General features: G+C 39.2%; 2 protein-coding genes across 2 annotated transcripts in view; both read right to left on the reverse strand.

Annotated features, from left to right (window-relative positions):
* The window catches only part of BRS3 (bombesin receptor subtype 3), a 478,452-nt gene that overhangs the window by 327,191 nt on the left and 124,124 nt on the right, over nucleotides 1-27,137 (reverse strand). The gene's annotated exons all lie outside the window — the stretch shown is intronic.
* LOC126637430 (transmembrane 9 superfamily member 2-like) lies at nucleotides 157-26,235 on the reverse strand. Its single transcript, XM_050310674.1, has 17 exons — nucleotides 26,047-26,235; nucleotides 25,597-25,664; nucleotides 24,207-24,300; nucleotides 22,412-22,539; nucleotides 22,053-22,182; nucleotides 20,169-20,296; nucleotides 18,174-18,285; nucleotides 15,695-15,774; nucleotides 14,658-14,766; nucleotides 12,162-12,294; nucleotides 10,831-10,950; nucleotides 10,605-10,662; nucleotides 8,684-8,843; nucleotides 7,903-8,054; nucleotides 6,987-7,098; nucleotides 6,397-6,568; nucleotides 157-764 (listed from the first exon to the last, which is right to left on the reverse strand). Exons 1-17 carry the CDS (start codon nucleotides 26,161-26,163, stop codon nucleotides 697-699), a joined length of 1,941 nt encoding a protein of 646 aa, XP_050166631.1. The 5' UTR covers nucleotides 26,164-26,235; the 3' UTR covers nucleotides 157-696.

The raw sequence follows: 27,137 nt of genomic DNA on the forward strand, positions 1-27,137 counted from the left end.
ACCCCCCAGTCCTGCTTGCACAGACAATCTGCAGCCAAAACCACGGTCAAACTGCTTATAAACAATACACAACTCAAAGAGCATCAGCTGGTCAAACTAATGTGATCTGTGTCCAAGCAGTGAAGGCCTGATTAACAAGAAAGGAAACAAGACAGCAAGAGTGGTGCAGTTTTATTTGAACAAAAACCAGTGTCGATATTTTTAATAAAGTCTACCTTACACTAAATGCATGTACATTTGTAAGAAGATACCTAGTTGTAAAGAAGGTGCAGGATAATATGTACAATCATAGTTAAGTTAAAAAAATTCACATTTTATATAGATTTACTTGACAGTCCTATGCTTTAATGGTATATAAATGGTAACCAAAAGAGGTAACAAAAAACCCTCGCCAAATCACAAGAAAATTCAGCTGAAGGACTGCACTCATTTTTCAAACAAACAAGTTCACAGAATTTTTATTTGTCCTAAATCAAGTTCTGGATACAATTTTTGAATTATTAGAATGAACATGTTCAATGAGTATACTGACATTTTTGCTTTTATCAAAATGGCAATGGTGCCATTTCCTTCCATAAAAATCTGTATTTTATGCTGTAGTCTGGTCTTCAGTTTTTACAAATCAGAATAATTACACAGGATGTTTTCCAATACATGGTAAAAATTATCAAACAGCAAAAGACACTTTGAAGCTTTTCAGTCCACTTTCACAACACTGTAAATCTTACTTACAAACCAGAAGCAGGCAAAAAATCCAATAGTCCCTAAAATGAGAAAGTGACAAAGGTTAGTTTTCTTTTACAGTTCACTATGAGAAACATAACAAGTACTTCCGAGCAGGACAGAATACAACACTGTAATCCAGCTAACTACCCAGAATAACAGCACTTCTTCAATTTAACAACACACATTTATCCCGCTAAGTTATTTATTTAGAGCAAAGATGACTTTTAGGACCAGGCTGCTGATGTCCATTTAAACCACTGAACATGATGCCACCACCACCAGCAGACACACAGGCACTGGGTAAGACACTGACTTTTACACACACACAAAGTCAGCCCCTACCTGGGGTTTTGAGTCTATGATACTTCCCTGCCACCCGTGAATTATGACACGTACCAAAGCCTTGGAAAAATTCACCTGGCCCAGTTTTATATTCACTGTGCTCTATTTATATTTAAGAACAGGGAACTTCTTCCTCTGTGTATCCTGTTACCTCCTTTTGCTAAAACAATGCTCTGAGTGCCACAGCAGTTGGGAGCAAGCAGCAAGCGAAACTATCAAGGACAAAACACAAAACTAATGAACAAGCCTGTGGTTTTCACCTACAGTGAAAACCCTACATTATTATGGGATAAGTGCAAGGACATCATCTATCATGTTTACTTTTAAATTACTTTAAGAACTTCATATGCAAGGAGACAGAGACCCAGTCAATTTATTTAGTCTTTAGCCCCTAAGGACAGTGATGCACTGTTCCTCACACCTTTACCTAGGGGTGAACTGCCAGGTGAATTCCCTCTCAAGGACACAGCCACATGCCAGCCCTGGGATAGCCCTTACCAGCTACACTGCAGGCAGTTGTGAGGTCATGCACTCAGCAACTCCAGTGTTAAATTCACCCTTTTCTGTCTGTACAGATCATGCTTAATGTCAGCTCCAAGTTTTTCTCACCGCTTAATTGTGACTGGTTCACTAACTAGATGGTTCTTTATTAAGCATTTGTGTTTTTTACACCAGTTACATTTCTTTCAGACCACATCCACACATTTCCCAGGTGAGAAACCCATCTTGAGAAGCTTATTATCTACATGCCAATTCTTACATTCTTCGTGCTACCGTGTATATTTGCAGTTAAAGGCTTTCTGATAGCCTACTATTATACGGCACAGATTACCCTTTCCCCCCAAGTTTGCAGTTATCATCCTCTGGAACAGTAAGAGACAGCAGATTTATGGCTGTTGATAGGAGATCAGGCAGCAACCACAGAAGGAATACAATTCCTTTGTAGGCTTGACATCACTAAGGCTTTGCAGTCGTGGTCAATTCTCACTCCTTCCTACTGTGTCAAATACTCCAATATCAGCGTTGTTACCCTAAGCCTTACTCTCATGATTTTTTCCTAATAATGGTTCTCAGCATCTGCTTTCTAGTTGTTTCTATAATACAGCCCACTCAAAGGTTTTTATGGTTTTGAAAGCAATGTTTCTTCAAAATGTTGAACAGACAACTTAAAAATTTATCTGCTGTTCTAGAACGAAAAAGTGTAGCATCATAACAAAAACGTACAACTAACACAGGAATGAGATTTAGCACAGTTCTGCGAGCATGCCACAACTTAATACAGGAGCACACTCTAAATCCACAATATTTTCCCTCGACCCTTGTTAGTCTGAATCTTTATAATACATCAGTTTCCTATAGAACATTGCCTCAGTCATAAAAGAGCTTGAAGGCTTCACATTGAGAACAAGCATTTCATCTATAAACAGATTTTCACAGGTTTCAGTAACATTGATTTTCAACTTCCCCTCCTAAAAAAAAAAGTCTGTTTAGCAGACTACCTTGACTAAGGCCAGCCTGAAACCACAGGTAAGCACAGGATCAGTTTCAGTCCTGAGCATTTTTCTAAGCACACCTTGCACAGAAATTAGAATCATCCCTTATTAAAATGAGCCTCTCATTAGAACAGGAGGACTATTTGGGTAAGCTTTAGGTAAGAGCCACCCTAGGATCTTGCTTTTATTTGTCTCTTCCAAAACACATTCAAACTGAAACCCAAGTTTTGAAGCACTATCAACGAGTCACCTCTGCAGCTCACAGCTTCTCTGACAGACATCAACCACAACATGACAGAAGACAGATACCCAAAGGTGTTTTTGTTAAAGCTGTTAAAAAATTCAAACACTAAATACTTAAACATCTCCCCCAACAACAACAAAGACAGCAACAAAAACCCAAACAAACCAACCCACAAAAAACCAAAAACCTCACAAGCAAATAAATACGAAGACCCCACTGGTTGAAAGAGTTGAGACCTCTAAAATTATTTTCTGCTTGGTCTAAACTCCTTTCCATTGCAAAGTTTTTACAGCTTTCAGATGCACATTTCTATGAAATGACCTAGCACCAAGTCTGACACCAATTCCTCTAATGAGCCTATAAAATCTGTTTGTTTGGTTTAATCCAATATAACAAATTAGTTTCTTGACTAATGTTTATTTTAATCAATCCTAAGCACTGACCAGTTTAAATTGAATGAAAAAGCACCTGGTGGCCTGCAATGAAGAACTTACTGTTGTGGGGTAGACCTTTATTTTTCCTTAAGTGGGTGACCTGCACATTTTAAGATTCTGCCTTTCCAAATAATCCCTGCCACTCCAGGAAACTGATGCTATCTCAGTGCACAACAGCCTGCTGTACATCATTGATTGTCCTGGGGAGGTACTGCTAAAAGATCTTTTGCAGGAGCTACTTAAAATTCAGGAACACAGTTGTGAAGATGTCTCAAGCAGCTGCTCTAGCCAAGAAGCCAGATATGTCCAAAAATCCATTTATACTTAGTATAAAACACCTCAGCTGTATATTTGATCTTTTTGTCCTCAGGTTTATAGACTGCTAAATACTCTATAACATACATGATATAACTTCCTGATACACAGGAAGATGATGTTACACGCAGAAAGCCGCCATCTGACAAGGCAAGGGAAAGGTATTGGTAAACGTAGTTTAAATTCAAAATTAAACCCAAGGATTATTGCACAGAATAATGTCAAAATGCATTAAGCAGACTCTTCTGCTCTACTCGTCCCTTCCAGTTTTATTGTTTAATGAAGAAAAAAGAATTCAAAGCACGAGCAGATTGTAAGAAAGCAAACAGAAAAGCACTCTGCACTTCGCTGATACTTCTTATGTACCTTAAAAGCTCTCTGTATCATACTGCTTTCAATCACCGCTCAGTGGTGGGTGCTTCAGAATCTCAGATTCTAAACACAATCTACCCAGAAGATCAAAACTCAATTTTGAAAATGGCATTAACTCACAAGTGAAAATGATGTTCAAAAATAGAGGTCACTGTAAAGCAACATGCTTTGACTATGTTCAGCATTTTTTCGTCTCCTAGAATAAAATGCATGTAATCATGTAGCCATCCACATTCACCCACACTCATTATTTCTTGAAAGATTAGCTGCGCTTTGTACATTAAAACAAAACTGTGTGGTTTGGGTGTGCACACTAATTATTAGATTTCAGCGGTCAGATTGTATTACTGTCGTTGTTGCAAAGTGAGGTGTCTTTTCCTTGCACCATCTGTCTAGAATAGCTTGGATTTCAGGCCCAAAAATCCATCAAACTAAATATGGAAAAAAAAATGTATCACAACATTTTACATTATCAAGGGTTTATTACACATTCCATGTCTCTGTTATACCCATTACCTTCCTAGTGACTAGCTGTTCTATTAAAGGTTCAAAAAAAAAGGGACCATGTAGTAGCTTTCCTTATGAACTACAAATGCAGCATAGCCAGCACTATTGTGGGTTTACTTCAAAATAAAAGGAAAAGAAGACACTGAAGCACAGTTTATTATTGTACTTCTGGGGCCTCACTGGTCTTCACATCAAGAACTCCAGGATCAGCACATCTGAAGCTTTTAATGCCATTTCAGCTGCTGCCATGACAATTTCAATTATCATTTCATATATAAAAGGGATATTTTTAATTCTATCAATTTGCATCTTGTAAGTGAAATTGAAATTGGCAGGATAGCAACTAACCTATGCTAAAATCCAGACACACATTAACATATTGCTTTAGTTTAAAAGTAATTAAAACATTTTTGACTATAGTTAGAGAGTTGGGGTTTTTTTTCTTTTAATATAGATAGATATATATTATAGAAGACATCTGGAGCTTGTCTGTTTCACCAGGATTTAAGCAGGGTTTAAACTGGCAATATGCCAACTTCTATGTTTGCCTTCTAATAATTAAAAAATAGAATAATTAAATCTTCCCCCTTTTTCCCCCTCACTTCTTTTAAAAACTTTTTCTGGTTTTCTTTTGAAGAGACACATATCTAAATAACAAATAAAAACCTATCAGTAAGTGCCAGTTAATGTTATTAGATACAATTTCTACAGAGTAACTGCTTTGTTCAAACACACAGTAATTTTCTTCAGTGTTTTATCATGAACAGGGCTTTTTCTGCCTCGTGTCAACCAGTACTGGAAAATATAAAGATGAAAGAGATCCTTCTCACTGCTGCACTGACTTGGTCTGATGCTTAGACTTACCTTCATTACCTGTTTTAGCCACTCTTTTTAACTGCATTTAACTGAGTTAAGTGATGTATTTCATGAGAGTGAACACAAAGCGATTACAACAGGTTTCAACAACCAGTCAGAAGTAATAACAGTATAAACCATCATGACACCCACAGCAAAATCCTCTATCACAAATCTTTGGCTGATGATAAAACCAGCCTTTGTAGTCACTCCAATCATATATGAACTAGCATTTTCTCTAGTTCTGACATTGCTGGACTTCATGCCAAGCAGTGATACCTGAAAGATCTGACTTCATGTGTTAAATCTACATATACAACAGCAGCAGTATGATGAACACCAAGATAAAATGCTCCTGGCTGTTTTTAAGGGCCAGTACCCTTCAAGAGCTTCTAATTTCCTCTAACACATGGTAAATCTGGCACAGATTTCTCATCAAATCAACCTCGAAATTATAGTTTCAGTCAAGTGATTATGAATGTTAGAGTGAGTAATTCTGTAGAAGACACTTAGTCTGCATGAGTAACAGCAGAGGAGTTGGACAATTAGAACTGGAGAGCCCTGTTTCAAATAAGTTCCATTTAAGGTGTATTCCTGTAATTAAGAAGTGGTACTTAGTGAGCAAGTGAGGATATCTCTAACAATACTAAAGCTCTCTCTTTTCAAACTCCACTTCTTCCCCAGCACCAGCCTCCTTCACTTACTGAGAGTGAAAGCTCAAAACATTATTTATCCCCCATATGCAGAGCGCAATTATCTTTAACTATGCAACTTCTAGAACCAATTATGAAATCCAGAATCAAGTTAACACTTGGTATCAAAGTGAACAAGAATGGCCCTTTGAAAAATATAATGGTTTGAACTCATTGCTAATATAATATTCAATAAAGGAAAATTAATTATGCTATAAATAAATGTAATTTCAAGTTGGGAAAACACAAAAGAGCACCTTCCTGTGATGTGTGGTGTCACAAACCATAAAAGTAACACTGCCTAAAGAGTCACAGATTGTATCTAATGGTTCAGAGAGTCTAAATTTCACCTAATGCTTCTTATTTCAAAAGCAGACCCCCTCCTGCATTCATTTTAGATTGAACACTGTACTTACCTGTGAAAAGGAAAAAAATCAAGACCATGATCATTGTGTACCCAAAGTATAAAATGGTGCTGGCAGTTCCTGTTATCTGGAGTTTGGAGAAGAAGTAATGAACTGCATAGATAAAGAGATAAACTGCTGTGAAGCTGCTGGTCAAGAACGACCTCCACCACCAGTGATAATCCTGAAAGAAACAATAAACCAGTCAGCAAGAGTCACCAAGCAGAAAACAAAATATAAATAAGCTGGTTAAAAAAAAAAGTCTTCTGAAACACATTTGATTCTGCAAAATTTAGCTCAAAAAAGAGAAACCTTCCAACATAGCACCTAGGTACTTTTTTTCCCTCCAAGTCAGCTGATTGCTTCCACTGTGAATATGAAATTATTCTAAGGCCAAGCCTGTCAATTTTTGCTTATCTGCTGCCAGTGGTGGATTTTGAAGCAAAAGGCACATTTCAGAGGAGTGGCAAAGACAGGCATGTCAAGGCTGACAGCACAATCCATTCAGTGTCCAGAACTTCAGAGTATGTGTGGATACCTCACCTCTATTTCTAACACCTCCCAGCTACAAGGGGCATCTACACCAAAGCAGTAACTTTTACCTCTGCACACAGATGGAAGTAGCACAGCAAAACTGTAGCTTCTGAACACGTAATTAGAAGAATTATAAAAACTAGGAACAGGAATCCAAACATGTAATACATCTGATGAGACCTAAAATTAAAAACAAAGGAGAACAAGAGTCCCATTTTTTGGTTGAAGTTCTGAGTTAACTGAGTGTCACATTGCCAGATGCTAAGTTAACCAAAACCCCCCAAAAATTAAAACAAGAAACCCAAAAAATCCACACCATTGGGGTAACTTTTTATGAATTAGTAATAAAGTTTTCTTAACCTGAATGTACTCTGTAAATACACATTTATTTAAGGTAATACCATATAAAAACCTGTCACCTTCAGGACAGTATTTTCCACTGAACAACAGTATATTGACATTTCATATTTCACACAGTGAAAGCTGTGAAAGATTGCACTGGTTTAATTTTTCATGCACCTGCTTGATTAGGTTTTGACAAGATTTAGGAGTGGAGTGGATGGTTCCTGGAGAGCAGAATTTTTGTTCTGCAGAACAGGGAATCCCAAGATCTTGATCCAAATCTGATCTAATAGCTGAACCTGCTAGATCGAATTAGTTTCATAAATCATACTGTAGTTACGCAGTGGATTAGGCTCTACCTAACCACGACGTTATGAAAGCACACTTGTGCTGTTTGAACCAGGAAGATAAAACATGGCAACAGGATTCTAACATCACACTTTGCAGTTGTCATTAAGAAGAACGAGTTTCATAAGGTCTAAGCACAGAAGTAAATACATAGATTCCAGAAATTCCACAAGAAGTCTGCATGATGATCAAAAACTTCTCGAACTGGACTATTCCTTCTACTAATTGATTCAGGATGTCCAAACTCACTGTGTGTATTATCAAACCAGAGGAAAAAAAAACAGTGATGCTCACCAAATGCTATTCAGAATGAAAAAAAGCTGAATAAAAATACAGCCAAAGGGCAAGATACCGCCCATGATGATACCAGGCAATGGCTTTGTGAAAAAGGACTGCTCCGGGATTTGGCGGGGAATCTGGTTTGTACGCACGGGATGTTCAATGGGCTGCAGAGAGAAACAACATAAATAAAAGATAAATTGTTACACCATAAATAACATTACTTTCCCCAAATATCAGCATCTAAAAATTTGATAAAGATAACTGTATTTTCATTCATAAGCCATCGCAATTTTCCAAATAAAAAACCCACAGATTTGATGCCCATCATTAGGAGAAAGCACATGTGCTTTAGACATTCCAACTATTGGCCAGTAAGCAACTCAGAACATGAAGGAAATAAATCTGTTCAGTTCTTAATTAACATTTTAAAAATCCAACACCATCACCATTTTCTTAGTTGTCTGGTATTCTCTCAAGCTAGGGAACTACAAACTGAAGCCCTTCTGAAGTAGTACTTCAGAAAGGAAGCTACTGAGGTATTGCTGAAGCCGTAAAAGCAAGCAAGACCTCTAAGAGCACTATGAAATATTGATGCCAGTTAATGGACAGGAAAAAAAAGTTAGTGTGACATTACAAGCATATACTTGGTATCAAAATCATGACCAAGTGAAACATCATTTTACAATCATTGGGCCATAGGTGCCTCAATTTGACCAATTCCTGTATGTTTAGAGATTCAATGGCTCAGCTGCAAAGGACAGGTGTATTTCAAATCCGTACTCGGAGCCCCTACCTTCTCTTTGAAGCCAAAATAGGCACCAACAAAGGTTAGTGGGACTGAAATTCCAAACCACATAGCCAGGATAGCAACCAAAGTGCCAAAAGGGATGGCAGCTGAGGATCCTTTCACCCACAGAATGAGATTCATAATGAAGAAATCAGCAAAAACAATCCTGAAAGATCAGAAAAGATATTAAAATATTCAGGAAAAGGATATATGTATCAGTATTAAAAAACATTAATCAGTTGAAAGTCTGCATAAGAAAAATGTAGCTTCCAGCAATTTTCCAATTCCCCAACAGTCCTAATTCCTTTCACCAACAGTGCAGTTAAAAATGCCTGCACCATCCAATGCTTGTAATACGGGTAACTATGGCAAAGCCAGTATTTAAATACACTCTTGCACACAAACCCAAAAAGTAACAGAAGCATTCCACTGCAAGAATCTATTAAAAAATGGAAAATATAAAATAAATAAAACCCCCTGAAGCACCTTTCCTATTATGACCAGACATATTTCCTCTATTTAGATCCTTTGTAAATTGTTAATTCCTTCTGAATAAATACAGTGATATCGAAATCTCATATTTAGGAAGCCACATGTCACCCTCACAACAAGTGTATGCGCTGCTGCAGGTTGTGTCACAAGCAGAAAGGGGGGATTAGATTCAAAGATGCACCACAGAAAACTGAGCCTCAGGAAGGGCCCCTGCAAAGCACACCATTGTCTGGGTTTTGTAAAAAAGCTGTTCCTGAGGCAGAATTTAAACTGCCCTGAAGTGAATATGCATCCTCCACTGTAATTTAAAAAGGAAGGAGGGAGGATTAGAGCAATGGACAGCCTCCTTTTTTCCTAGGAGAGGCCTGACACTTGCCAAAACAGTTTGGGGGAACAGACTTGTTCAGTAAGCACACCCAAGCGACCCCTGCTGTAAGCATCTTGTTGAACAAAAAATAAAAATCAAATCCATTTTAGAAGTCTTGCTAATCTTTATCATCCAGCCAAGCTCCTAACACAGATCCCACTTACCCCCTCCAAAGTTAGAAAAAAGTACTGCAAATAGGAACTTCCATCAGTCTACTGAGACTAAAAAGACCTTGGGCTGTTTATGATATTATGCAAATTCACTGAACTAGCATAGTGTAATCAGGACATCTGTTCCTATTCTACCAGCCCCAGTCATTTCACTTCCTCTGTGAAACTCAATTTATTTGGGAGCTTAAATGATCAGCACAGTATTTTTTCCACTGATATGTATTTTCTTCTCTCTCTTGATAATATCTAAATGACAGCAGGGAGACTGAAGCACATGTTGTTTAGAAGTAAGATTTTTCATAGAAATACTACACTCGGCTGTTATCAAATACATTACCTTTCATTTGATCAAATTCTACTTTACTTGGAACCAAACCATATTTTATTCATTCTGGGCTTTTTGGGGGGAAGAAATACCTTAGGAAATTTATAATCTTTTCCTCCACTTTTGCCAAGGACATTTGCCAAGGGATAACTTCATGTACCCAAAGTTGAAACCAAGAAACTGGACATTACCTACATTTATGTATGAAGACGACAACCAGAATTACCTGGAACATGCCAAGTGCTCTGGTACCAGACTGGAATTACCAGTGACTCTCAAAGCCTGTGACACTACCTTGCAAGAGTTGCATCATTCCTCCTACCCCCACAGCTGACTACAAAACAAGATGCTAAGAACCTGTGTTCTAGAGTACCAGGCTCCAGCTCCTCAGAATTCTCTTTTCTTCATACTCACACATAGACAGTACACAAAGGGAACAGCAGTTTGGAGAACCATAAACCAAACCACACAAACAAGCTTCACAACAATTCACTTTTTTTTCCCCGACTCGATTCACCTCTGATTCATTTATACTTCAGAATAAAGGAAAGAATGAGGGGAAACAATACTAACCCAGGGCAAAGCAGAGCTGTAAGCAAGACGTTTGTCTTCCACTTCTCACCTCTGAATGCTGAGGGGAAAAAGTAAAACCAATTTCAAGGTCAAGACTTTTTCTATTTTACAGAATGGCAGAAAGAAGTAGATTTGTTGTCTCAGACACAAGCTCCCATCTGAGGTTTATACCCAGCAATTCTGAATTTAACATGTTGTGTCACATTAAATAAATGCACATACTTACTCTTGTACATTCTAGCAGACACGTAACCAGCTGGAGTTCCCAGCAAGACCCACAGTACAACTGCACAGGTCATCAAAGCACCACGGTTGGCAGGGGAAAGAAAACCAAGACAAGCCAGGACTGGAGAGACAAAAAGATTTAATTATTTGTGGACAGATGTCAAAATTCCCCTGGAACAAATCACTGTGAAGGTTTATCCCTTTCACTACCAGACATTCAAATGAAGACTGTGCATAAGCTCCCATCTCTCCCCATCACGTGACCGTAGCTCTAATGGCACTGTTTCATTCAAAAACATTCTTTCCACCTCATCTCTTAAGGAGAAAATTTCTCAAAGCCAAAAGGTTGAAAAGTGAAATGCCACCATCCACCACGATGGACATTTTACTCAAGAACACACGATCCTGAAAATTAGACTCTTTAATTAAAGAAGGCTGCCTGAGTGTGAACTAATTGTAGAGATCAGCCTAGAGATATTTGCAGAAAAGGAATTTGTCAGTAATCTCCAGTGAAAAGTTGGTTTTAAAGAGAAAAAGGACTTTCTATGCTACACTGGTTGCACAGGAAACTATTGTAGTTAAGTAAGATACAGAGATGTGACCAACACTGAAAGACAAGCCTATCAGGAAAATTCTACTAATCATACAGCAACACATAATAAATAGAAAAAACGCAGCTCCTCTATGAAAGACAAAAAAATCTGAATCAAACTTGGAGAACAAAATTTGAAAGATTCTTCTTGTGTAGTAAGTATCAGTGTAGCTTCTAAATCTATTATATAGTATGAAAAGGAATAGTCATAAACTTTACAGATAACAGATAATGAAACACCACCTTGTGACAGATGACATCATCACATGCATTTATAGCTATTTGAGGTAGGCTCTCATTATCTCAATGTTGTGTCAGTATCATTTCATTGGTGTGCACTCTGGCTCTTATTTCTGCATGGTTGCACGTTGTAATATCAAACATATTGGACAGAAAGTGTTCCCAGAACATTAAAGCTTTGATTACACGTCTTTGAACTTGCATTACTGGACCCTTGGATAATTTACAGCATGACAAATTGTTTCTGTTTTTTAAAAAGAAACTTTGTAAGAAGGAAGTTTGATTTCTGTACTCATGAAGAATCTGAATTAGCCCAGACAGCACAACGTTTTCAATGACAACAGCATTGCTGAAGCTATCCAGACTAGTGTTATGAAACTGCATTAATATTTTATTTTACTAAAGGAAGGACTTAAAGGCTTCTGTCATTTGTTTAATAATATTGCATCTTTCTTATCACTGGTACACGACAAACACATCACCTCAATGAAGTTACTTACATAAAGTAATAAATGTCATAATGAAAATCTGCGTTCCTTGGCCCAAAAAGACTGAGAGTAACATTCCCTTCCTTGGAGGTCTAAACACATCTCCATGAACCAGCTTCCAGCCAAATTCCTCTTGGGCATCCTCCTGTATAAAATCAACAAAGTCTTTAGCAAAGATACATAATGCAGTAGTGAATTAACACAAACAAGATGCAAAATACATATTTAAAGTTTGATTAACTTCCAGTTAAGATCCAAAGCCAGACTAATTGCATCTGATTCATCATTCATTGATTTTATAACCCCCTAATGGTTCAGTGAAAAAGGTAGGATTTATCAAGAAAATCCTCATTTCTTATAGCAAGCAAAAACCAAATGTAATTAGCCAAACCACAGAACATCATTCTAAATTTAAACTAAAACAAAGCATTCCATTTAATTCAACTTCAATCTAGTTCAAGCATTTATCTTTTTCTGCTTCCATTTCAAAGCACATCAGTCTCAATGACAATACTGGGAAAGAATGAAGCTGTCTCTGCACTACAGAAGAAAGTTTGCTCCCTGGAATCTTGAGGGACAAATACCAACACTCTGTCCCACTGCCAGAGGGGAGAAGATGGATGGCATGGGTAGGGGGGATCCTAAGGAACCACTGCCGAAGAACAAGGCTTTTCAATAAAGTCACTCAAAACAGACACTGCCTCTCACACAATAAACCAACCAAAACCAACACACACGACCACAAGACCACCCTCCTCCTCATAAAATTAAAAGCTACAGGTTTCATTCAACCCAGGAACACCGAGTTCAGTTCTGGTGCTTACCACTGGAATTACAGCATGCAAAAAAGCAGGGTAAGAAAGAATGCAGATGACATGGCAAATGACACAGAGCATCTTAAATTGCAACAGATTATGTAACATTTATTTTTGCTGGAAGATTGTCTTTGATTTCCCCATGACACCTCTGCTTGCTATAATTTATCTTGGCTTAAGAAAAATAAAGAGAAACCAAGTTTGGCAGATTGAGACCCCTGTATTGGCTTATGGGCCACAGTGTTCATCTCAAAGCCCAATTTTTAATAAAACTCTTTCATTACAGGCCAATTATTTGTGAGTCAGAGTATTTTTCAGACTTCTGTTTAAAAAATTCAGCACTGTTTTATATTGCTAACCTTTAATGTTCAAGATAAGGATAAGAATTGTACAGCTAAACCAAGTAGCATGCTACACTTTCAAGTTTCAAAAAATATTTGAGGAAAATTAATCTGAATTTTTTTAGAAGTGCAGTAATCCTCATCTTATCTATTAATTTAGTTCTCAAAACATTCTAACAAAGATTTAAGTCCCCTACACTCAAGTATTCATTATCAAAGAAATTTGGAAAAAAACCAATTCTCACTGTTGGAAACACATTGACAGGAGTTCTCTTCAGTTCAGGAACCCTCCCTTAGTCATAAGACCCTCAGAGTAATCTACTGACTTCTAAACACTTCATTACTGTTTGTCTCACTAAATCCACATCACACTAAAAGCCAGCTGGCATCAGCTGAACATTAAATGCACATATTAGGACCACACCCACTGGCTCCTGCATCGATTTTTTTTCAAGTGCAATCACCACCATCCTCTAAGTGTGAGATACTGATTTGCTTCACTGCAGATTCCTCAGCCCAGCTCCTCTTTTGCACAGGTATTTCACAACTTTTTAAATAAGTTCCTTGAATTGAAACAGATCCTTAAGTCTCTCACACCTGGCAAGAAAATAAAAGGTGTGGTTTTCTGAAAGTCACACCTTATCCCTGTTGTTATCCATAAAAACCAATCAAACTTCTACAAGCCCTGCTCTTTATTACATTAAAAATTATCAACTAATAAAGACAACACAGTATAAGATATTGAATATAATTTAATTGAGAGCCTCACAGAAACAATCAATTAAAGGATGTAGGAAGATTTTTCAACTTAAATTACTGTCTGGATCTGCACTAGCAAAAGATATTTGATATCAAGACCACAAAGAAGAAGTATTTTCAGATGTTTTAGTTTCAGTATGAAACATTTTTGTGCATTTTGAAATATTTCTTTAACCAGCTAGACAGCAACAACAGTGAAAATTCAAACCTTTGTAGCATCTGACATTACTTCTCATATTTGGGTTGCAGATATCACTTTTACCAACAAAGGGATTTGCATTTCAGATACAAGTTTGTTTATTACCAAAAAGATTCTGTGAATCACTCTAAATACTTCTAAAACCTGAAGCCTGTCCTTGCATATTCCAAGTTCATCAAGTGATGCAAGAAAAGTAAGATTTTCACATCTGCCCATGTATTCCTGCAGTTAGAAAAGATGAAGTAGCAATACAGCTACTTTTAACCCCCAGAGACATTAGCATGTTTTAAATTCATCACAGTTACACATCTCTCCAGATGTACTCAAAACTAATTGATAGACATCACTATCACCAGAACAATGTGCTCATGTAAAAGCTGTAAATTTTACTCACAGAAGAGTCAATCTGGTTGTATCTTGCAATATCTTTATGAAGAGTCCTCAGGATGATCATAGCCACCATGCCAGATAAGAAGAGAACAATTACGAGGGAATTCATTATACTGTAAATAAAGAAAAAGTCAAACTTTCAATACAGTTATTCAGGACATGCACTCAGTTCATACCAAATGTGCAGCTCAAGTCTCATGAAACGTCTTAGATATTCAGACCTTTTAATGTTTTCCCACCCAGAGAAGAGAAACTGTTCTCAGTTGTGTACCTCTATGATTTCTTAGGAGACAGAAGTGAGATGAACAGTATTTCATGATACATTGCTAATTCTCAAAACAGTTATACTGCTTTTCTCTATTTTCCTCCTTATATACCTCAGAAGTAATTTCCCTGGTGAAACAGCTACAGCTCTTAAAGCAGACTGTCCACAGAGATTTTGTATCTATCAACCAATAAGACTGATCATCATGCCATTTAATGTTTTGTAGAGACCAATTTAATCAGATTAGCCTTTTCAGACACTTACATTGCAAAACATTTAACACTTCAGCACAAATTACGTGCTCACTTTTGCATGGTAAGGAGGGAAATAAGAAAGGGCTTTTCACATACATCTTTTACTCATTAAAAAAGACCTGTTTTTTTACTGTAAGCAGCAGCTGAGTACAAAACACAGACTCCACATATGTACCTCTCACTTTTCAGTCAGATAAAGCCAGACAGTGACAATAAGAACACTGCAGAGCAACAACGTCTCAGAAGTTCTCCAGAATGGAGGTGAGGGAGTAAAACCTGGAAGCTGCTTTCCCTTTGGACATTAACGATGCAATCCTTTCACAAAATGCAACATGACAGTTGCTCCCAAGAGATGGAAACTTACTTCACATATGAAAACAGAGAAGTTTTCTTGCCTAAAAACTTGCAGATTTTGTTCTACCACAGCAGACATTTTATATATATTTAAATCCCTAGAAGCACTACTAAGAAATCTCTGTGCTCCCCAGCAAGACTTCACCCCCCAAAAAATGCAGATCTTACCTAAACCACTGGATGTTTGTATGAGGCATGGACTCCAAAATGTAGTCCCACCTGGAAGCCCACTTAATATTATTCTTTTCCTATAAAGATAGGAAACAGCAATTAATAGAAACAAGTACAAGTTCATTGCAGTCTCCAAGAAGGAATAAGGACACCAAATCTTTCCCATAAACCTTCCAGTCATATCTAAGCTTGGTATCAACCCTGGATGTTAGACCTCCCTCTTGCATTAATTCATCTCTTAAGCCTCTAAAAGAGTATCTTGGTTATTGAAATCCCCTATTCACTTTTTCTACCTTCAACTGAGTCTTCACTAAGCCTCACCTTTCCATGATTCAGGATGTAGCTGCCTGCAGATCCCAAATACAGGCTGAAAAATTATCATGCTGTTACTACAAGGTTCTCTCAGTATAGCACACTGATCTTTAAACTTCAACTTCGTCAAACATACTCCATAAACCTATTTCTACTTTTCCCTGAACTCGTTTCTCATCACATTCAATGCATTTAGCACAGGCTTCTTCACCCTCTGCCGTAACGCAGGCTGATACAGATAATTGCACTCTGCGTCATGGGAGACAACTTTCATTTCCAGATAATGCTGTGATGGATTTAAAGAGTTTCACCTTCAAAAGATGCTTTCATACTCTTCTGTCCCCCTTCTCTAAAAGCTTCATGTGAAAGCTGCACAAATGAGGACTCTCTCTGACCCACAAGCCTTGTCCTCCACAGCTGGTCTCATGGGACATACACACCGTCCTGCTGCCAAATTCCATCCCTGACTGGCATAATATTCTGCTGAATTTTTTCATGTATTTACCAGGTGGTAAGTTGGTACAGTTCATTCTCAAAATCTAGACTGTATCACCAGCTTAGAATTTTTAAGTTCTGGATCAAGAATGTGACAATGAAGAACTGCACCAAAATTGCCCTAAGTTGCTCTTTGTCAGCCCAATCAGCAGACGATTAGTAGTTCACAGCTACTTGACCCAGGGTTTCAGAAGTGTGGTGCTAAAGTTTGTTCCATGTTTACATTTTTGTGCACCTGTGTGCTAAACATTAGAGCCACCGTGATGTATACTTTACACCTACACAGAGCTACATACTTTGCCTATTTCAACTAATTAAAGCAGACAACCACACCTGTCTCACCAGAAGTCAGCTGCCGAATTGGAAAGGACCACAAAACAGTTACACATTTTACTGCTTTAATCTATTCAGGCTGACTGAAACTAACGTTCTCCTATTTAAAAATACTTCTTGCTGATAAACATGCCCTTTCAAGTTATTCTGATGCCACTAATAAAAAGTAAAACATCTGAGGTATTATTTCAAATCAAGGCTAAGGGATAACAGAGAGAATAAGCAGTTTTGAAGAGCCATCTGCTGGAAGCATCTAAACTCACAGGATCTGAGCTCTACCTGCTCCATGCTGGAGAAAGAGGGAGTAGCTACCCAAACACCCAACACATTGCGTGACTAACCAGACAAAGTTCACATTGAAATTCTAAACTGCAGTTTACCATCAAGATTTAAACACAAATGTTAATGACAGAGCACTCATTCATGTAGGAAAATTAAGAGAGTCTAAGGAGGATTGGGTGTCTCGAGGGAAAAGTAACAGGATATGGAGTCTTGCACCTCAAGGTCATTGGTTCAAATCAAATTCAATTTGGTAGGATGAAAGCTGTTACCCCGTGATGGCTGCCTGACTGCCTGGACAAAACAAGCTGGTGGTCTCAAGCCAAATCCTCCAAGATTGGCATCTGACATCAGAGAAACAACCACGCTTTCGGGACAGACTGGAACCAAGGGACCAAAGTTTGAAGTACCTTGAATCAAATTACTGTCACCCCCAGAGAAGGCTCACTTTCCATGCTGGGGTAAACACGCATTTGCCAGAAAGCCTAATTTCCTCCTATCTAAATCATTACATGCTGAATAAAGCATTAGACTGTTGGTAATCATTACAGTATTAATTCTAAAAGATAAATGGCTGCCTACTGCAGGAAAACCCTTGTGAACAAAATAAAAGCAACACAAAATAAGACAAACCTTTCAACTTCACTAGGGAAAAAAAAAAAAAAAGCTTTACAATCAACATTTAACATTAAGTGTCCTCAGACATACAAACATATAATACAAACTATTCTTCAACATGACACTCTCAGCACCCTGACTCAACTCTGAAAGCAGAGTTCACCTCAAGGAAGATAACACTTGCACTTATTCAATCTACTACCTTTCTATTAGTAATAAAATGTGGGGGGGGGGGATTGTGTTTATTTATACATTTAAAGCATCACTTAAACTACAGTGATAGAAAACCCACTAAGAATTTAAGAAAAACACTTCACAAAACCACCCTTACAGAATTTACACTGCTCTAATACAGTTACAGCTATTAGCAAATTATTCAATTCCTTTAATTTCATTCTTTTGGGGAATTATATATTCATATAACACACTCAATACTTACTTCAAATGTCACAGAGTAAGTGTAGATCAAATTCAGTTTATTGTTGAATTCTCCAGGAATCTCCATAGGTGGACCTTCACAACTTAAATTGTTTTCATCTGTATGTTTGTAGCTAATGGGGAAAAAAGTTAAATACATTGCATATACCATCCCATGCAATTTGAGGTTATAGGTAAAATTGTTTGCTAAACGTGGGGGATGAGAACTGCTGACGTCTCAAGGTCACGAGATGTGGTTCCACCCTATCCCCTTTTCTGCCATGATCAGAATGAATCCCAGTCCTAAGATAAAATGCTGGGCTGCAAAGTCTGGAGATCTTTACCTGGAAAGATGGTTTCAACACAAAATATCCCTTCTCTGCCATCATACCCCCCTTGCACATTTTAACAAGACTGCATTATTGGTAGCTCAGCCTCAGAGTGTGCTTGTCAGCCAGGAAGGCTGAGAATCTCTCAATCTCCCACAGCTTCTCACCTCTCAAGTTTCACAGGGAGAAGGGGGTTTATTTTATTTTGGTGGATTTGGGTTTAAAGTTCAAAAATGAAATACCTTCTCTGCAATACCTGAGAAACACTGCAGCTATAGAAGCACAAAGGCTAAGAAACCTTAAAGTTTCCTTGAATTCACTCCTGTAAACCCCCTCTAACACTGGAAAATAGCTTCCCTCTCATACCCTCTTGGGCAAGTTGTATTTACCCAACTTAAGATTAACAATTCTACCATACCTTATTATATGTCAACAACTAAGCCAAGCCACAAGATAATAACTTCCATGCAAGGCTAGGGTCCTTCTACCACAAATATTCCCCCATCAGGAGAGCTTCACAGTTGAAGTAAAGCACCAGGACAGAAAATTACAAAATTAAGGTTATGTGCAACCTGACTGTGCCCCCTCGTGGTCTGCATTGCCAGGGGAAAGGCAAATGCTCATTTTTTCAAACACTCACAGAATCATAGAATGGTTTGGGTTGGAAAGGACCTCAAAGATCAGCTAGTTTCACCTCCCCATTTAGGATGCAACTGATAAAGCTTTAATAAAAAATGGAGAAGGTTCGTAGACTCTTCTTGCCACCACCTCAGAGCAGATGTAAATGGATGGAATAAACTTGTATAGCAATTATAATTCACTAAAAACACACAATACTGTCACAACAGAAAAGACAAGTGAATCTGAGTCATGCTGTACCACATCTGTATGACTGAGAAACTCTGGTAGCATAATTTAAGAGTGTACTTAACCTCTGTGAAAAGAGAGAAGAGCTTAGCTAAAAAAAACCCAACCTACTTTAAAGTTTTATAACTGGACTGCAGTTTTCAAATATAGGGAAGTATGAACTGTGCATGAACAGACTGACTAGAGGCCAAAGTAACCAGTTCAGTCTCTTCCTGATCTCTACGTTGTTGCACCTCCTTTCTGGTCAATGCAGAAACCAAGAAACTTCTGTTTAAGAAAATCACTTAGTCTTCTTAGGAAATTAGTTGTCATCATCTGCTGTTCTGAATACCAGCATAAATTTGGTATTTCACCCATACTTCAGTATCCAAACTTACACAGGAAAAGGTACACCTGTACTGTACACAGAGACTGTACATTCATACAGAGCACACTTGGGAGACACGTGACAGACACAACATGGGAAACTCTTACACTGAGAAGCATCCTCTGAGTATCTGAAAACATGCACACCCAGATGCAAATCAATCAAAACATGAACAAGACAATTGCTTGTGGCAGGTTCTAAGAGTTTGCATAAGCAGCTTTTTCATTGGGAGGGACTTTGGGGAACATTTTAAAAACAAAGTTAAATGGCATGTATGGTTGTGTAAGTGTCCTTGTAACTACAGTTCCAGATATGAACAAACATACAGAAAGCTTTACCAGAAGTCAGAATAACGACTTCCTCAGAACTTATTAACACTGAGTATCATCCCTAAGTTTGGAAATGCTGTCAGGACTCCTGAGTACCAGAACCTGCTGCTTTAATGCACAGTTACCTTTGCGGCCTCAGCCTTGCCATCACCAGTCTTGCACCGGGCCAGTTCTCGTCCTTCCCGCTGTGGTACATGATTGTTATGTCAACGTGGTTGAAGAGGTAGAAAGTGTTCTTCTTGTTAAACTCTGACTACAAAACATTGCCAAGAGATTGAGAAACTTCTCCAACAGGAGAGGGCGCAAGCAGTCAAGAACTTTAAAATGAGACTGATGTCGGATGAAGGAAACACTCCAACATTAATATACCTGTACAAAATATTTATATTTTTTCTATATGTGATACTGAGTTATATAAATAAAAGCCCACACAAGAAATTATCACATCTGTGTTATTACTAAAAAAGCTGCCAAAGGTACAAGTAATTCCGATTCACCAGTTCTACATCTTCATTCCAGCCACCAAAGCTTACAAACCATGTTCTGCTTCAAAAAACTACCCTTCACCTCCAGCAGCTTTTCTACTTTGTCATCCCTATGCTTTCAGAATTTGGAAATATAAGATTGCAGTTGAAGTAGTAATGTAGCTCCGCAGCTGCATCACTGCAAGGATGAACTGCAACTGTGCATATTAACAGCCCCTTTCCTGGCCCCATTTTAAAGAGATAATTATGTCTGTGGGAACAGCTATTTGGGTATACTTGTAAAAGTATAAATCCCAGAGGTGACAGTCATATCCATGGTGCTACCTTCTTATTTGCCCATGGGCCAGCCATCTCTCTGGCACTATGCCATGCAACATTCCCACTGGAATTAGAATTCACAGACCAAAACTAACACTGGGTACACTGGCAGAGCCCTCCCACACCACTGCCAGTACACACAGTTTGCACAGCACTTCATGGATACCCTTTACAAGCTCCCTAAGCTCTCCCTAGGAAATTCAGTCATTAGTACCAAAGTATGAAGGTCTCCCAGTAAAAAAAAAAATCAACTTTTCATCCACATTGCTGACTTTGCTTTCTGTGTAAGAGACAGCTCCCAACACAACATACACCAGTATCAATTTAACATACACCTCACATACAAAATAGTGAAGTTAAACACCAAATTGGAACAGGTTATTCAATCCACAGATCACTTTCAAGAGCCTGGGGAGCCTGAGGAGTAACTGAGTTGGAAGGTGACTGTAGACAGAGTAAACTGAGCATGCATGATAAATGCAACACTTCAAAGAAGCGTCAGACCTGCTGCACACAAATGAACTGACTGCACTGCACACAAGCAGCAAGACGTGGCAGAGCACAGTCATAGAGAGCTCCCTCCTCTCTGAGGAGTGTGGTCCCTTACTCCAGGAGAGACAAAACTGTATCACTATCATCTGTAACTGTACTAGTTCACCACAGAACTCCCAGGATGACTGACACATTTCCAATTGTTGTCAATGTAATTTTCCCTGTCGCAGCTGTGTTTATTATCTTCCAGCCATCTGGGAAAACCCTGACACATTTAACTTGTAAACTGAGCTAGACATAACTTTTGCAACTAGAACACAGTGCTCATTTCTAGGTCTTCACTAGAAAGCTTCTGCCTGAAGTTGATTAAAAGAAGGCCTTGCACACTAATATGACATGGACAATGAATGAATAGGTACAAGGACGGATACACGTGAAATTTCAGAAGAAAACCACAATTTTCTAAGGCTTTTAAACACCCATACCAGTCATAAAACATAAATAGGTCAAAAGACCTAGATATACATTTTAATTGGACAATTGTATCAGAGAGACAGCACACAGCAGCAGCACTCAGCACTGTCAGTGCCCACATTCTGAACATGAACCATGTTTACTGACATACCTGTTCTTTCTCAGGAAAAGAAAGCTTAAAAATAAAACCACAAATTAAGCCACATCTGTAATACTAGCAAGAAAAGTTCCATCACTTACATTTATAACACAAGCATCTTTAACTCTACCATCGGGAGTAACAAAACATCCTATTGGAAATCCTGGATTACAGTATTTTTGTCCATCTTCCACATCATAGCACCACGTTACAGGCATGTTATCGATAATCCTAGACAGAAATCATCAAAGAACACGTCCTCAGAAAGGGATGCACCTGCTCTCACATTGACATTTCACATTCATGTAAGGCACAGTTTTCAGTAGTGCCCACAAGATGCACAGCAGAGGACAAGTTATCACACAGAAGGAAGAAAGCAACCACTTAGAACATAGATAACAATGTCAAAAAGCAGGAAGAAAAAAAAATAAAACAACCTCAAGGACACATCTCAGCTTACCAGTGATGCTGATAATTCAACTGCATTCCTTTCTTCAAAAAAGCCAGTTTGCTTTTATCAGCACTGTTTCCTGGATCATATGACCTTGTACAAACCTTCTTGCACGTTTCTTGCTTTTTAAAAGTGAACTGTTAAAAAAAGCACACAAAAAGAGTCATTCCAGTTTTGCTTCAAAAGTATTTTAGAGTATTTTTTTCATGTAAAGCTGATTTTTTTTTAGTTACTTCACTTCCTGACTATGAAAGTCACATACAATGCCTTTAACTTCAATGTCAAGATTTACATATATTCAGCAGCAGCAATCCCCTTTTACATTGCTAAAAACTTCTTCAATAGCCCAGATAAACTACGTCTGGATAAACCCTGAGGACTGAAAATGGAGGATTAGTAGAAAAAGTATTGCTTTTTTCTTTTACCAGCTTGTTTTATTTTGGTAATTTCATCATCTGCTAAACCAGACTTTCCCTACTTCCTTTTTGAACATTTCATGTTAATTTTAGCTGGTTTTCCCCATGACTAAGTTAGTAGACAAGGCTGCCAAACATGCAAAAAGTTGCACAACATCTAAGCTTCAAGCACAGACACCACCTAACACAAACATGCTCGCATTTGCATCTCAGCTTCTAAACCAGTTAGGATTTACCTGCTACCAAGCTAACATACTTAAAACACAACTGAAAATTGTAATGTTATCAAGACCTAAGTGCTAACAAGTAACAGCATTTCCTAATTGCTGTAGAGTGCAGCCATTTCAAACAAATAACTGCTATAATACTAATCTATTCTATAGGTATCCAGTCCAAATGATCCATCGTGCTACATATTTAAGATTCTTGTGACCAGCAGCCATAAGACTTAAAATTATATTAGCTCAGAGAATCAAAGGAGACTTCTAGGAGCAGTTTACACAAGGGAGGGAGCATCACCTGCTTAGCAGACTGATGAAAAGATGTGACCAGGTCCCTAATGACTGAGCAGCAGCAGACTCAGAAACTGCTGCCTCTTTTTCCTCACAGGGATTTGGAGTATCTAGCAACACAAACATAGCCCAGTTTTCAGCTTCACTGGCAAATCCCAGTCCCAACTGCACTTGAACAGTACACAGCTTTCAAACATTAAGAGCTGCTCTTTGACCACAGCTCCTCTATTGCTGTCCCAAGTTGATGGGAGAGCTTTTAAGAGATGCTACATTTGATCATTGCTAATGCAGGGCATGAGACAGAAAAATATCACGTACTTATTCTACAAAATGTTTGCATATATTTATTTTAGAAAAGATTTCAAGTGATATGCATCAATAATGAAAAATTCGATTTTAAGCAACAGATGGTGTGTCCAAGCAGGGAAAAGCTGCAAGTGAGTCCCAACTTGGCTTCCCCTTCCTACTCTGGAAGTTGCACAATAGTGCTATCACGTATACAAAACAGTTCCTGAATCACCACTTCACAGCCTCCAATATTGCCATTAATAAACTAATGATTTCAGATCACATAGCACACCACAATACAGCTATTAAGTAACTGTCTAAAATACAGTTTCTGGACTTCTTTACCACAGACCAATAGGAAAGGAGAATGATTACTGGCTCAGTTGCCCAACTTTAATTAACCACCCCAAGATGCCTTTGGGCTGGGAGGAGTTTTGTTTTTATTACATAAACGCTATAGAGCTTACATTAAAAATATAAATAAAAATAATCACACAGTCATCAGTCTTGAGATGTGCCTATGGATTACAGCCAGCAGAACAACAGCTATCAAATTCAGACAGGATCAACTGCAAGGGATAAAATAACCTTATATGGAGATGATGCTATTCTTTCCCCAAACAGCACTTGTCCAAGATTTTCTGAGGGTCTTTTCTCTTCCTTATCTTGACAGAAGTCAAAACTGGAAAAAAAAAAGCAGCAAAAGTTACTTTTATAACTGTAAATATTAGCCTAATGCAAACCCTTAAGTTACGTCCTTAACATAGCAGTTTTCATGTCTGTTTTGATAGTTCATCCACTGGTACAAAAAATCTGAGTGGCTCTGCAAAGAAATCTGGCATCTATTTTAAGATCAATTTCAATCAAGAAATTTCATAGCTGAAGTAGCTTTAACAAAATATATGATGTTCAGTCCACACACCCTTTTCAAATGACAATTTAAAGAAACAATAGAGTGTTTCATATTGGTGGAAAAAAAAGAGGCTGTGCTATGGACCATTCATTTCTCTTGCAAAAAAAAAAAGTTTCTGAAAAACGACACCCCTTTCTTAAAGGAGTCTTTACAACTAGTATTTAAAGTGAAACATGTTTCGAAGAAGGGACATTCCTTCAGTATTGATCACCTGTCAAATGTCATTCACAAATTCTTTTCAATTACATACAGCCTAAAACTGCTGAACTTGGGAGAGATATTTTCAGCATTTAAATTATGCCAAATATCTGGATTTTCCATTAAACACAGGTAGCAGTAGGTTATGAGGAAACAAAACCAACAAACAAACCCAAACTTATCTTTGGCGCATAAATACCTTCTTCAATAAGTGGTCCTAAATTCACAGGCTTTCCTAAAGTTTAACTCAAATAGAGACACTGTGGGCTTTTGAGCTAATCTCTGGTCTTGCACTGCACAGGGTAAGATCTACAACAACCTCCAAGTTTCTCTTTTCTGAGTGCCCAACAGCAAGACTTCAAATCATGTGTATCACTGCTTTGTAGGCCTATAAATATCAGCAAAAGCAGGTAACAGTTTTCACAGACAATAATCAAAAGAAAAAAACAAAACAAAACAAAACAATAGCAAACCAAGAATTAGCTACAGAGCTTTTGCGTAAAATTGAAAACTAACAGCAACTAGTCTCTGGGCTTCAGTTACCAGAAACTCAAAGCTCCTCAAATTTGCATAACAGGAAGAACTTTCAAATATATTAAACTGCCAACACTGAATCTTGTACTCAGCTCAAAAAAATGCACCCATAAGAAGCCCTACAGCCTTGTTTTAACAATACCAGAGGATGGTCAGGTGGCACAGGTGTGGCCTCCGTCCCTCCCACTCTCTTGTACTTAATTCCTGCCGCTGAGACCTGGATTTACTCTTCCATCCCTACAGCCAAAATATTGACACCTGTACGGTATCAGCAGCCGAGAACAGAAAACAGCCTTTCCAAACGCTCCTGGAAGCCTGTTGTAGTGTACTTACGCATCATATTCGTATGGCAGAACTGATTCAACCGAGTCCAGCCTGTTCACGAAGAGCTCAATTAGCGACTGAAACAGGAAAGGAGGAAAAAAAGTATGAAAATACAGACTTTCAGAAACAAACGCGTGGCTGATACGAAACGCTTGGCTTAGCGGCAAGTGCTGCTGCTGTCCCACAGCGGAGTTACCCCTGGCTCCTGACAGGCCCTGGCCACGCCAGGAACAAGGAACCAAGGATCCTCCCGGGAAGTTCAGCGGGAGAAAGGGAACCGAGGAAATACGAGCTGGGGATGCCTGGCTTCCCGGAGCAAAGGTTGTCCCTGCGGGAGGACAGCCGGGGCCGCAAGCAGCGGGCTGGGGGAACACCAGGCGGTCCCCCCTGGCTGCGGAAACCCCGAGCGGGTGCTGAGGGGGGACCGCCCGCGCCGGGCCCGCCCGGGAGGGCTCTCACCTTGCAGCTCTCGCTCTCCTCGCCCTCCTCGCAGAAGCTGACGGGCGCCAGCCCGGGCAGGTAGAAGGCGGCGCAGAGCGGCACCACCGTCAGGAGCGCGGCAGCCAAGAGCCTCATCGTGCAGCCTGGAGGGGCCGAGGCACCATGAGGCGGCTGCAGCCCCGGGCAGCGCCAGGCGGAGGCGGCCCCAGACCAGCAGAAGGCGGGAGCGGCCGCGTCACGGCCGGGTCGGGGCCGCGGCGCCTGCGCGGTGAGGGCGGGAAGCGCCGGGCGCCATCTTGGGCAAGGGCAACCTGAGGTTCGGGGAGTGACGGGTCTCTAAACTGAGAGAGCGCACGGTGAGGGGGATATCGGGGAGAAATTCCTGACGGTGGGAGTGGTGAGGCCCTGGCACAGGTTGCTCAGAGGGGCTGTGGATGTCCTATCCCTGGAAGTGTTCAAGGCCAGGTTGGACGGCGCTCTGAGCATCCTGGTCTAGTGGAAGGTGTCCCTGCCCATGGCAGCGGGGTTGGAACAAGATGATCTTTACAGTCTCATCCAACCCAAACAGTGTTAAGATTCTATGATACCAGAACTTCTTTTTGGGTTTTGTATTGTATCACCGAATCAATTAGTTTGGAAAAACCTCTGGGATCATCAATTACAAGCTGTGACCTTGTTTACTAGACCATGTCACTTAAGTGCCATGTCCAGTCTTCCCTTAAACACCTCCAGGGACTGTGACTACCCCCTTTCTGGGCAGCCCATTCCAATGTCAAATCACCCTTTCTGTGAAGAAATTCTTCCTAATGTCCAGCATCCCCTGTTGCAGCTTGAGACTGTGTCCTCTCATCCTGTTGCTTGTTTCCTGGGGAGAAGAGCCCAACCCCTGGCTACAACCTTCTTTCAGGGAGTTGTAGGGAGTGAGTTAGAAGGAATTAAATTTGATTTTACGAGCTCAGAAATTAGGGGTGTAAATCCAAGATTTTGCATAGCAACCTTGAAGAACTATATTTGATGATTTTTGCTGCAGCTTGTGATGTTTGCAGCCACAGTGGGATGGTGCCCCATGGCTCCTTCACGCAGCGCAGCTACAGCAGTGCCACAAATGT

Source organism: Myiozetetes cayanensis, unplaced genomic scaffold (assembly GCF_022539395.1).
Source record: "Myiozetetes cayanensis isolate MyiCay16 unplaced genomic scaffold, myiCay2020 scf15, whole genome shotgun sequence".
Classification (NCBI taxonomy): domain Eukaryota; kingdom Metazoa; phylum Chordata; class Aves; order Passeriformes; family Tyrannidae; genus Myiozetetes; species Myiozetetes cayanensis.

Coding starts and splice junctions, on each gene's coding strand:
- LOC126637430 (XM_050310674.1), bottom strand. CDS start 26,163: ATGAGGCTCTTGGCTGCCGCGCTCCTGACGGTGGTGCCGCTCTGCGCC. Junction 22,540..24,206: donor TAGCATCATCTCCATATAAG/GTTATTTTATCC, acceptor TTTTTTTAACAG/TTCACTTTTAAAAAGCAAGA. Junction 20,297..22,052: donor AAGATGCTTGTGTTATAAAT/GTAAGTGATGGA, acceptor AATGTTTTGTAG/TCAGAGTTTAACAAGAAGAA.